This window comes from Papio anubis, chromosome 20, assembly GCF_008728515.1.
Source record: "Papio anubis isolate 15944 chromosome 20, Panubis1.0, whole genome shotgun sequence".
Classification (NCBI taxonomy): Eukaryota; Metazoa; Chordata; class Mammalia; order Primates; family Cercopithecidae; genus Papio; species Papio anubis.
The window spans coordinates 36,801,364-36,813,024 of record NC_044995.1 but is presented as its reverse complement, the minus strand read 5'-3'; the positions used below and the strand labels follow the sequence as shown (position 1 = coordinate 36,813,024).

At 55.2% G+C, this 11,661-nt stretch overlaps 1 protein-coding gene across 3 annotated transcripts in view; it reads right to left on the bottom strand.

Annotated features, from left to right (window-relative positions):
• BRD4 (bromodomain containing 4) overlaps positions 1 to 11,661 on the bottom strand; it is a 36,551-nt gene that overhangs the window by 13,309 nt on the left and 11,581 nt on the right. For 2 of the 3 annotated variants that reach the window (XM_031659806.1, XM_031659807.1), the window contains exons 7-10: positions 6,783 to 6,992; positions 5,897 to 6,096; positions 5,121 to 5,416; positions 3,983 to 4,093 (exon numbers count right to left, since the gene is read on the bottom strand). In XM_031659806.1, coding sequence (XP_031515666.1) covers positions 3,983 to 4,093; positions 5,121 to 5,416; positions 5,897 to 6,096; positions 6,783 to 6,992 — 817 coding nt within the window. Of the gene's footprint in view, positions 1 to 3,982; positions 4,094 to 5,120; positions 5,417 to 5,896; positions 6,097 to 6,782; positions 6,993 to 9,863; positions 9,930 to 11,661 lie in introns of all 3 variants that reach the window. The other variant, XM_031659805.1, reaches the window with a different exon arrangement.

Genomic DNA, 11,661 nt, shown 5'->3' with positions numbered 1-11,661 from the left:
ACCCGCCCACTGGCGGCCTCTCACTCCGGGCCACATTCCACAAGGCTCACCCTCACCCGCCCATGAAGCCCCAGAATCCCTCCAGCTGCAAATACTGGGTGTGTAGGGGGAGTCACCTGCCTGTGCAGACGGAAAGGCTACTGCCCTATCTTCAAGTCTCTTCCTATTCCCCCACCTTCAGGGTCCTCACCCTTCCCCTAGGTAAGCGCCACACTGTGGAGGAGGCAAGCAGCAGGCCTGGCGATGCGACTAAGTGCCTCAAAGACCCTGGGGGTCAGGAAGCTGAGGCTGGTTGTGTGGTAAGAACGCCCCATGGCCTCTGTCTGCACTTCCCAGCTCGAATCTTTCCAAAACATCAAGCATTCCTTTTTCCCCTGGAGCCATTAAGAAACACCCACACGCTCCAATCCTGGGAAAAGGAAGCCAGGAGACTAAAATAGCTGGACTGCGCTCCCGCTCCAACTAGAAGACCAGACCAAAGCCCAGGAGGATCTCTCACACCTCCCTGAGACCCTGTCCCAGCCCAGGTAGCTGAGGTGAAAGGGGTAACCCTAAGAGGAATATAAGCTGTGGAGACACCTCGGCTCACAAAGACCTGTGCATGACACTTGGGAAGAGCCAGATGTCAGCAATGTGACAAGTGAAAGCTAGAAGATTCCTAGGACATGCCCTGCCCCATATGCTGGGCAGACCTAACCCTGCTGCTAATGACAGCAAAGCCACAGTACTGTCCACAGTACTGTCCACAGCCTACCACAGACAGTGTCTTCCTCCAGCCTGATCCCCCCAGGTCTGCAGATGCCCTAGGGGTGGTGGGAGGGGGGCATTTGTGCCCTACCCCTGCCTGTCACAATACAGAACCCTCAAGCAGCTCCAGGCTTTAGCTGGAATCACAGCTCAATGAAAGACCCCAGCCCAAGCACTAGCTGGAATCAGAGGAAGTGGTAGAGCTGGCCCACTGCACTGCATGCTGCCGGGGCAGAGGGTGGGGAATACATGGTAGCATGGGACCCAGCTGGGAAAGCAGCACCCACCGCCGCCATCCTCCTCCTGCCTGTGTTCCGTGGCTTCCTGAACTGGAGCCTGGCCGCAGAGGACCACTCCACGCCTGCATCAGTCTACAGCATCCTGGTCTATGGATAGCTGCCAGGAGGAGTGTTCAGTATCACACCCCCCAGCCTCAATCTAGTGACTCTGTTCGGTTTCTTTTGGTGATTCATGTCTCAGGGCCGTGTCAGTGGAACTAACCCCGTAGTATAAGTGACAAAAATAGGCCCTTTCAGGAATTTCGGCTCCAATCCAAATGGAAACACAAGAACAAGGGGGGTTGGGGGGAGCTGCAAATCAATTAGGCCCCAAAATACCAAAGGGAAATAATGTTCCCCCACCCTGACCCACTCCCCCACTAAGGCAGAGCTGCCTGTAACTGGCCATGGACATCAGGGCTGCTGGACTTCCTGGACCCAGGAGAGCAGCTGCTGAAGGAGCTACGCCCCCTCTGCCCCCCCGCCCTGAGAATGCAGAGTCCTGTGCAGGACAGGGCAGGAGAAGGCTGCATTTATTGGTGCCAGGATGTGGATTCTCGCTTCGGGATCTGCCGTACAAAACCCTAGCAGCAACCCCGTCTGAGAGCAGAAGCACCCTGCCGGCCCACGACAGAGCTCACTCAGTGCACGCAGAAGGCAAAGGAAAGCCCCTGCTGGCCAGGACTGCGAAGACAAAAGGGAGCCAGGCAAAACCCAAGGTGGGGAGGGTGTCTGGGAAGAGGGGAAGGCCAGAGCCCAGGCAGCTGCGCGAGTGGCCAGGGCTGGACCGCCACAGCCTGGGAGCCTGGGAGCCAGCGGCTCTGAGACAGTAAATCTCGCCCTCCTTCCCGCCAGGACAGCTGTTCCCAGGACTCTCAGATTACTTGTTGCACAATCTTTCCACTTTTTTTAAAGTGGGGGAGTGAAAAAATAATAAAATCTCAGCAGCGGGAGGAGGGGTGTGGGGCACTCACTCAGGAAGCCAGGAGCGTTCCCAACTTCTCTGCCAAAGCAGAGGAGCCCAGAAGAGGGACGCAGAGGCCAAAGGCAAAGGCCACGACCACAGACTGGAAATCAGGATATGATGTCCACAGCCCTCTAAGGTGTCTTGTCTTGTGAGGGCTAAAGTAGCACCCCCATCACAACCATGCCATGTCATTTTAGTTAATCAGGTCCCCTGACAATTTCAGCATCTGGGGTTTCCACTTGGTCACTGAGATCCTTAGATGCAAAGGCTACAAAACCTCCGGTAGGAGCAGTCAGCTAGAAAACAGGAGGTGCAAAAACTCAGAGGAAGGCAAGCTGGAGGCTCGGCTGGCACCGAAAGTGAAAAGTCAGCGGCCACCAGGAATGCTAATTGGATCCAAGAATACAGCCATTCACCCCACTCACTGTGCTGCGAGTGGAGGCCCTAGCTTCGGGTAGCAGAGCCAGCCCTATCCTGGGCAGCCATGGGGTGCAGCGCCTCCTGCTGGCTGATGGATTACAAAAGCAGTGTGGGGAGAGTGCCGGTTAGAGATGAAAGCGTGAAGGATGGCGACAGGGAAGGCCACGAGGCCAGTGAGCTGCCCAGGGCATTCTGCACAGTTGTGCTAGAGAATGTGGGCATCTGGAGTCCTGGAGGTTCTTTCAGCCCACTTCAAGGCAAGTCTCCTCACTCACCTGGGAAGCAGAGGGCACCAGGCTGTCCAAGGGAAAAGGAATACTGACGAGACCCGAGGTGCCACCTGCCCCCGCCCCATCTGTGCGCACACACCTCAGAGCAACATGGCTCTCCCCAGCTGCTGTGAGGGGTCCTCAATCTTCCTTGGCACGATCAAGTTATTTACATGCACTGATTATTGACGGTTAGCATTTATTTCTAGTTAGAATAAAATCCCAGGGATGCGACAGGCCCGTGGGAAAACATGCAGGAGTCTACTGCCAAAACACAGGTTCCCCACTGTGGATGCCCATTCCCCAGCCTGCCTGAGACCCTAGGGCCAGCTCTCAGGTGGTCTGCAGCACGCCAGCTCACTGACGCAGCTGCACCAGCCTAGTGGCAACCCCGTTGGCCATAAACACAGGATGTTAGCTCCATCGCTCAGCAGGGGCTGGTCGCCAGGCCTCCTGGGCACCATGGCTCCCTCCCTATCCTCTCCTCTGCGCCAGCCTGAGCATCTGTGCCCCTGAGAATAATGAGGAAAGTGCACACTTGGAGGAGAGCAGACCCTCTCCACTCCCACCTGGCACCCAGAATTGCTACCTGCCTCCACCTCCCACTGAGGCTGCTGCTCAGAAGGTGGGCTCTAATGCAGAACCCAGGGTCCGACGTGCAGGCCCACAGGGCTTGAAGAGAAGGGACTGTTAGTTAGAATTGCAGAAGAGACACGCCAAGTCCAGGTGCGTGTGGAGTTAGGGCAGATTCAAGAGCAGCCAACACAGCAACAAGCACACTCTGGGGAGGAGCAGGCAATGGCCGGGGCCCAGCTGATGGCAGGGGCCAGCAGCAGACTGCTCCATATCCACCAGAAACGAGCAAAGTGTCTCCCTGAAGCGGCCGCACTGCATGTGACTGTGATATGGGGAAGGCCCTAGGGACACGAAGTCTCCTCTGGGGCACAAAGCTGGGTACGGTCACCTCAAGGTCAACAGCACAGCCTGGGCCCCCATGCCCACAGTCCTCATGGCCCAGCCTCGCCACCCACCATCCAGGGCTCCGCAGTGTCAATGTCCTTGGCCATCTGTCCTCCATGACCAGCCCCTGGCAGGGACAGCATGACGGACAGGGACACTGCTGCACAGAATGCAAGGCTATCCATGGCCCCAGGGAGACGATACAGACAGGCAGACAGAGGAACCCAGCAAGTTCTGGGATGGCCGTCTCTGGGCTCTAGCATCCTGGACACAGGACTGAGCTGGTGCCGGGCACAGGTGGGAGGAGTTTGGTAAGACACATAGGACACAAGTCACCTAACCTGTTTCGGAGTCTTCGCTGTCAGAGGAGCTGGACTCACTGGAGCTCTCCGACTCTGAGGATGAGAAGCCCTTCATCTTGGAGGAGCCGGCAATCACATCAACTTTCTCAGCTGCAATCCAAGCAATGGGAGCTGGTCAGGCAGGGCCATGGCCCAGGAGGCCGCTCTAAGCCACAGGCACACCCCATCCATCTGGAGGAAGGACCAGTGAGGAGCCTGTGCACAGTGGGCCCAGGGGCTGCTCCTAATTGCCAGCTGCCACTCCCAGAACTCACGTGGCCCCACAGTTCCCATGGTCGTAGACTGCGGACATTGGGATTTCAAGGTTCCTTCAGTCTCTCAAAGTTCCCTTTGAGGGGTTTATCAGGGATTCAAGAGACCAGGCAGAGGGGTAATTTCCTAACACAAGGTACTGCTGGGCATGAGGCTTGGATTCTCCCAGTTACTGTTCTGACAGGGGAAGAAGAGGATCCAAAAGGAACATGCTGCCCAGAGGTAAGACAAGGCAGGGAGAGACCCCAGGGAGTCTCTCAACACAGCTGTTCAGACACACGCCGGAATAATCATGTGGTGTGCCCCAGGTAGGGGCCCAAGGATCCCAAGAGCCAGTCTGGGCTGGGGACAAAGACTGTGCAATGCCCTGACACTGGGTCCTAAGTCCTCAGAGGAAAGCTGTAGGCCAAGATGAGCTGTGTGACACAAAACAGCTGCTTGGAAGAGTCCAGAAAGGATGCCACACCTAACTGTCCCTGCTAGAGAGGGACAAAGGCCGGTTCAGTGCTACATTAACCATCGGTACACAGGTCCTGGGACCCTGCAGACCCGCCTTTCCTCCTTCCCCAAAGAGGCCAGAGGAAGACTCAGCAGCAGGCAGCCTGGGTCGAAAGCAGCTCTGGTTTAGAACACAGCTTCAGGCAACAAGGTGCAGAGGGGTCCCAGACACCACCAGTCAGAGATCTAGAAAGACACTGACAGCCTAGGGGCGAGGGTGACGTCACAACCTTTCAGAGACTTCTGTGTCAAGAACACAAATATTATAATTGGAAAAAAAAAGCACACAGAGAGTAGACTGAGCAAGGAGGGAAGTTACTGAGGGGGCCCACAGAAGGACCCCCACGCCCAGAGGGCCCAAGCACACCTTGAGGTTTCCTTTTCTTCCGCAAACAGGAGGTGACATAGCGCTCCAGCTCACGCAGTGTGGACGGCTTCAAGGTCTCAAAGTCGATCTCAATCTCATCGGGGTTGGAGTTCTTCAGCGAGGGCTCCCGTGACTGGATGATGTGCACCACGCGGCCCAGCTTCTCGCCGGGGAGCTTGTTGATGTCCAGGCTGAGCTGCCGCTTCTCCTCATAGGACATAGGCTTGCACTTGTCCTCTTCCTCCGACTCATACGTGGGAGGGGGCTTGCTCTTCATGGGCGCTGGCTCCTTCTTGCTATGAAGGGACGATGCACACATCATCAAGAACGGGCCCCCTGAGGATGCCAGGCACTCATTCCTCCACATGTATGTTGGGGTGAAGGGGTGCCGGGGGCGCCCTTCCCATACCCCCCACCCACCGGCCTTCACAGGAAACGGGGAATTGGCAACTCAATCTCTGGGAGCACCCAGTAGAGACTGAAAGTCAACTGTGATTGCAGGCTGCCTGAGTGGGGGTTGTGCTACAGCGCCATCCTTGCCGCCCATCCCCCTCAACGAAACATGGTGAGCCCCGAAGGCTCATCCTACAGAAAGGGGCAGAGACAGTGCAGCTAAGTCCTGTGTGCAAATGGCCACCAGCCTGGCCTGTGGAGTCACGCTGCAGAGGGGCAGCCTCCGCACCCAACGAGGACGGGGAGGGGCAGTGGCCCACACAGTCTCAGAGCAGGCCCTGGAAGGAGGGTCCCCACCCAGGGCAAACTCAGGGGACACAGACCTCGCACTGCTGTTGCTGCTATTATTTTTCTTTGTCTTTTTGGGAGGAGGTTCCTTGGCTTTGCTTTTTTTATTCTCTTCCACTTCCTCTTTCCTTTTGTGCTTTTCTTTTTTCTTTTCCTTCTTGTCTTTCTCCTTTTTCTTTGGTTTGTTCTGCTGGGGCTGAGAGAGGGCTGCAAGCTGCTCGTGCACGGCTTTGAGCTGTGGACCACACAGACAAGACACACACTCAGGGCTAAGACCACTTTTCTGTCACCCAAGACCCAGGCGACTGCTCCAAAAAACATGCACCTGGGGCATCAGGGTGTGTAGGGGAGGCAGGGGGAGGGAAGGCCCCCAGCTCTGCACCTGTCATGTTAACCAGATTCCTAACAAGCCTATCTCCACCCATTCCCTCAACTCCAAAGATTGCCAGTGTCCTCCTCAACAGAGGAGCTGATCAAGCTGACAGACACTAAGTCTCACAGCCATCCTGATCCCAGAAGGAGAGCCCCTAAGAAGCTAACTAAGAGCATACAGACACGTCAGGCACGAAGGGCCTGATGACTGGCTATAGGGAGAGGAACAACCAGGTAGCCCCAGGAGAGACGAACATCCTGGCTCAACCTCCTCCTTCCAGACATTGAAAGGATCAAGCCACCTCCTCTCTGCCCAGAAAATGGCCACATCACTCCCCATCCCCAACTGCAAGCTCAACACAAATAACACACATACGTGCATGATCAACATGCACTTGACCTAGCAGAGGGGAAAAGGCCACAGGCGGTCCAGTGAAAATTCTGCTCCCTTGGGAACTCAGAGCCAAGAATATCTCTTAGAAACTTCTGGGGAGGCCACCCTGGTCCATGGACTCTGGGGATTAAGAATGGAGCCACCAACGTCCTCACCTGCTCCTGAAGCTCAGCTAGCCGCTGGGCTCGCTCCTCCTCAGAGTCATCAGTCGAACTGTCACTGTCCGAGGAGCTATCGCTGCTGCTGTCGCTGGACGAGGGCGGGGCCACAACCTTGGTGGGAGGGGGCACTGCCGGGGAGGACACGGCCACCACTGGTTCCTCAGGCTCATCTGGCATCTTGGCAAAGCGCATTTCGAACACATCCTGGTGAGAGAAAGACACGCTGTGAGGGCTGCTGGGTACCCAGGCCGTGGCCTAGCATCACCTGGCCTCACTGGCTGCTGGGGCCAACTCAACAGAAACCAACCGAGGGCGAAAGAGGATGGTGATCCTCTCTGCCGCCAAGATGGGGGCAAGGGCCTCCGAAAACTCTTGCAACACTCCTCTCAAATCTCACTTTGAAGAGCAAAGTGGTCCAGATGTAGCCAGGCACTTACTCCCTGGAGAACACAGCCAAGGTAAAGACATGAGACCCAGGCCACCAAGGCAGCCAGCCCACTGAAGTCTGGGGGTGCTTGACAGATGGCACTGGGTCAAGGGCACCCCCAAACCGCAAAACAGCCAAAGCTCCCGCCAGGTGCGTGGTGGGGAGCAGGAGTCTGTGGCTTGAGAGGGTGTTCCAGGCAGAAGACACAGCACGTGCAGAGGTCCCTGGTGGGAGTGTGCCTGCCACAAGCACACCTCCTCTAGGGGACTAGGCTCTGTTGTAGCAGACACGGCTCTAAGTTGGTCTCCTCATTCCTCAGATCGTCCCTGCAGCACTTAACCAAGCAGGGCTGCACCACTGGAGGAGACACCTCCAGCGCACGCAGGACAAGGTAAGAGAAGTTGGCCGGGCGCGGTGGCTCACGCCTGTAATCCCAGCACTTTGGGAGGCCGAGGCGGGCGGATCACAAGGTCAGAAGATCGAGACCATGGTGAAACCCCGTCTCTACTAAAAATAGAAAAAATTAGCTGGGCGCAGTGGCGGGCGCCTGTAGTCCCAGCTACTCGGGAGGCTGAGGCAGGAGAATGGCGTGAACCCGGGAGGCGGAGCTTGCAGTGAGCCGAGATTGCACCACTGCACTCCAGCCTGGGCGACAGAGCAAGACTCCGTCTCAAAAAAAAAAAAAAAAAAAAAAAAAAAGGTAAGAGAAGTTCAGGCAGCAGGTGTGGGGCACTGAGGACAGGCTGCAGGAGGGAACCACTGTGCGCAGGAGACCCTAAGACCTTTCAACCTAAGATCCAGTAATCAGATGGAACCACATGGGGTCATGTAGCTCAGGGAACAGCAGCCACACATGGACGCTGGGTCTGGCCACACATACTGCCAGCCAGCTGGCAAGTCCCTGCCCTACCCTGGGGGCGCTGTGCTCAATCCAGTGATGGCTCAGGACAGAGGCAGAAGCACAGGCCTCGCTTCCCAGCAGAATTCTGGGACCTGCTTTAAACCAGGAATAAACTGATCATCGTGGAAACACACCATGGCAAGGACCTTCCCCCAAATGTGTGTCAATGCTTCAGAAAGGACCGTAGCCCTGGAACCCCCTCCTGATGGCTCAGGAAACACTCCTTGAGGCTTCCTCTCCCACGCTGCTGGAGCAGGCATCCCATATAACTGTGGTGTTGATTCCCTCCCCTCCAGGCCACACGGAGCATGACTTCCTTTAGCCAGTAACTTTCTTTCTTTTTATTGAGACAGTCTTACTCTGTCACCCAGGTTGGAGTGCAGTGGCGCAATCTCAGCTCACTGTAACCTCTGCCTCCCAAGTAGCTGGAATTACAGGCACACACCACCATGCCCAGCTAATTTTTGCATTTTTAGCAGAGACAGCGTTCTACCACGTTGGTCAGGCTGGTCTCCAACTCCTGATCTCAACAGATTCACTTGCCACGGCCTCCCAAAATGTTGGGATGACCAGCGTGAGCCACTGCGCCTGACCCAGTAACTTTTTCTTTCTTTCTTCTTTCTTCTTTTTGGAGACAGGGCCTTGCTCTGTTGCCCAGGGTGGAATGCAATCAGTGGCTCAATCATGGCTCACTACAGCCTCATCTTCCTGGGCTCAAGAGATCCTCCTGCCTCAGCCTCCTGAGTAACTGAGACCACCATGCCAAGTTTTTGTGCAGACAGGGTTTTGCCATCTTGCCCAGGCTGGTCTCCAACTCCTGGGATCAAGGGATCCTCCCACGATGTGGCCTAGAATGTAGGCTGAGGCCTACAGTGAAAAGTGCCAGGATTACAGGCATGGGCCACTGCACCCAGCAAATAACTTTATTCAGAAATAACTCCTTGAGCAGGTCTGAGGCAAGGAAGAAGATACACAAGAAAGGATGACCAGAGACCATCACCAGTTAACCTGCCAGGAGTAGGGCCCAAGGAGGAAAAGGTGGGGGGTTTCACATCAGAGTGGAGGCCCTAGTGAGAGAGTAAGACAGATCCCTAGCCCTGCAGCACCCAGCTATGTGCCAGGTGGGTAGTGTTCTGGATGTGGGTGGTCTCAGGTCCCAAAATGACTCCAAGAGGCAGCTGGGGCCACAAGAGCTTCTGGAAAAGCCAGGCCTGCTGCCAAGCAGCAGGGAGCAGGTTAGAGAAGTGGGCCTCAGAAGTGCCAAGACATCATGAAGGGAGATAATCAGCTCTGCCTCCCAGGACAGAGGGAGTGCCCTCTACTGAGTGGTAGCTACTGCAGTGAACTAGTCTGTAAGCCTGGGCCAGCTTTGAGACATGAGGATGTCCTTGTTCCTCCCCACCAAGTGATGACTGCTGTGTAAATGGTGGGGTGGGGGCGTATAGCATTCACTCTGAGGCCTCCTTCCATTCCCTGGGTGCCCATGGCCCTGGCTCTCCAAAGGCCCCAAGAACAAAGAGCAAAGAATACAAGACACAAAGCCAGCTGGGATGAGAAACTAACATTGGTGGGACTGGGAACTGCCAGCTTCCTGGCGTGTCCAGTTGCGTGACCCCGTCATCCTTCACTTCCTCTTGGACGTGAGAACTGCTGTTGTAGCCTGAGTGGAGGGCACCCTGGGAAATCCACAAGCCAGTGGGCCCAGGGCTGCTGTAGGAAAACCTTGCTGTGTGGCTGCAACACTCACATGTCCCCAAGTAACAGCTTGATGGTAAACAGCAATGACAAGTTCCCTGTTCAAGGAGTTCACACTCTAGTTGGAAACAGAAAACCGAATGAATACATGGCAGCAATGGGTTGCCATGAGCTGGAAGTGTGCTAAGACCTAAGAGTGAAAGAACACAGTCAGGGGTGCTGTGGGGCCAGTGAGAGGACAGTAAAACCTGATTCAAGATACACCCAGGGCAAGCCTCTCACAAGGGAGGATGGTGATGGTGAGGGGTAGCAGGCACCAGCATCCACCATGGAACACTGAGTGCAAGCATTCTGTTGGACTGACAGAGACCCAGCTGAGGCCCAGCCTCCTGCCCGGCATCCCATAACCTACACCCCACTCCTCTGGAGGTCTGGCTCTGAGGTCATGCTTCTCAGTTTCAGCACACCCCACTGGTTTCAGACAAGTATCTTGGCTGTCAGGCTGTGGAACACAGGTTTTCTCAAGGACCTCAGAATTTAGAGGCTGAGGGGGAAAAATAAAGTGGCTCCTTTTCCAAGTAACTTTCCAGATAAATCCCACTTCTTGGGCCCAGCCAAATTAAGAGACCCAATTAAGCAGGTCCCAACAGGTCTTGAAGAGGTGAGCAAGGGCTGGGGCTTTGTCCCTCCCCTTCCCTGGTGGAGAATTTGCTCTCTACCCCATGTTGATGCAGAGAAAGTAGAGAGAAGTAAGAAAAACAAAGGCTGAAATGCCACAAACACAACTGCCCACTGAAGAGAAGCCTGCCCTGGAACCCTCCACATCAACTCTGCTGCTCAAAGAGAAACACCTCCGCCAAGCACTGGCAGAGAGGTACCCCTCCCCAGGGCAGGCAAAGCAGGCTGGGCCAGAGGCAGCCCACCCACAGCAACCCCTACCCCTTGCCTGCACTGGGCCCCCCTTAAGAGTGAGGCCTGTGTCTACTCCAGTCCAGCACCTGTAGCCCGTGTGTAGAAGAAACTCTTCTGCTGCAGGGTCTGTGGTGTGACAGACATCCCAGTGGCTTTGGTAAACTCTACATTCAGGCAGGTTTCCCAGAAGAAAAATGCAAAAAACACTTAAAACCCAAAAATCTTTGTTGGAGAAAATCTGTGAAAAGGAGGTGGCTCCAGGGTGCAGGAGAGGACAGGAAAAATGAGATAAAAATGAAGAAGAAACGGATAGAATGCATCAGAAGGTGCTTTCTCTTTTCTTTCTCTTAGTAAAGTAGCTCAAAACAGTCACCTGTGGTGCTGGGAGAGAATCTGTTTCTGCTGAGTTCTTCCTGTGAGGGTAGATGAAGGGCATGGGTATCAACGTGGGCAGTGTGGGCAAAAGCTGTGCCCCTGTCTTCTCAAGAGAGTGGGAGAGAGGGAGCGATGGAGGAGCTTAAGATACAAATCTGAGGGCGCCACTGCCACTGGGCGGCACTGAACAAAACCTGCGTTCAAATGTAAAAGCCTGGCCGGGCATGGTGGCTCACGCCTGTAACCCCAGCACTTTGGGAGGCGGAGGCAGGCGGATCACGAGGTCAAGAGTTCAAGACCAGCCTGACCAATATGGTGAAACCCCGTTTCTACTAAAAATACAAAAATTAGCTGGGTGTATTGGTGGGCGCCTGTAATCCCAGCTACTCAGGAGGCTGAGGCAGGAGAACTGCTTGAACCCAGGAGGGGGAGGTTGCAGTGAGCTGAGATCGTGTCATTGCACTCCAGCCTGCGCGACAGAAAGAGACTCCATCGCAAAAAAAAAAAAAAAAAAAAGGAAAGAAATTTAAAAGCCTCAACTCCTTCAAGGATGGGAAATGCAA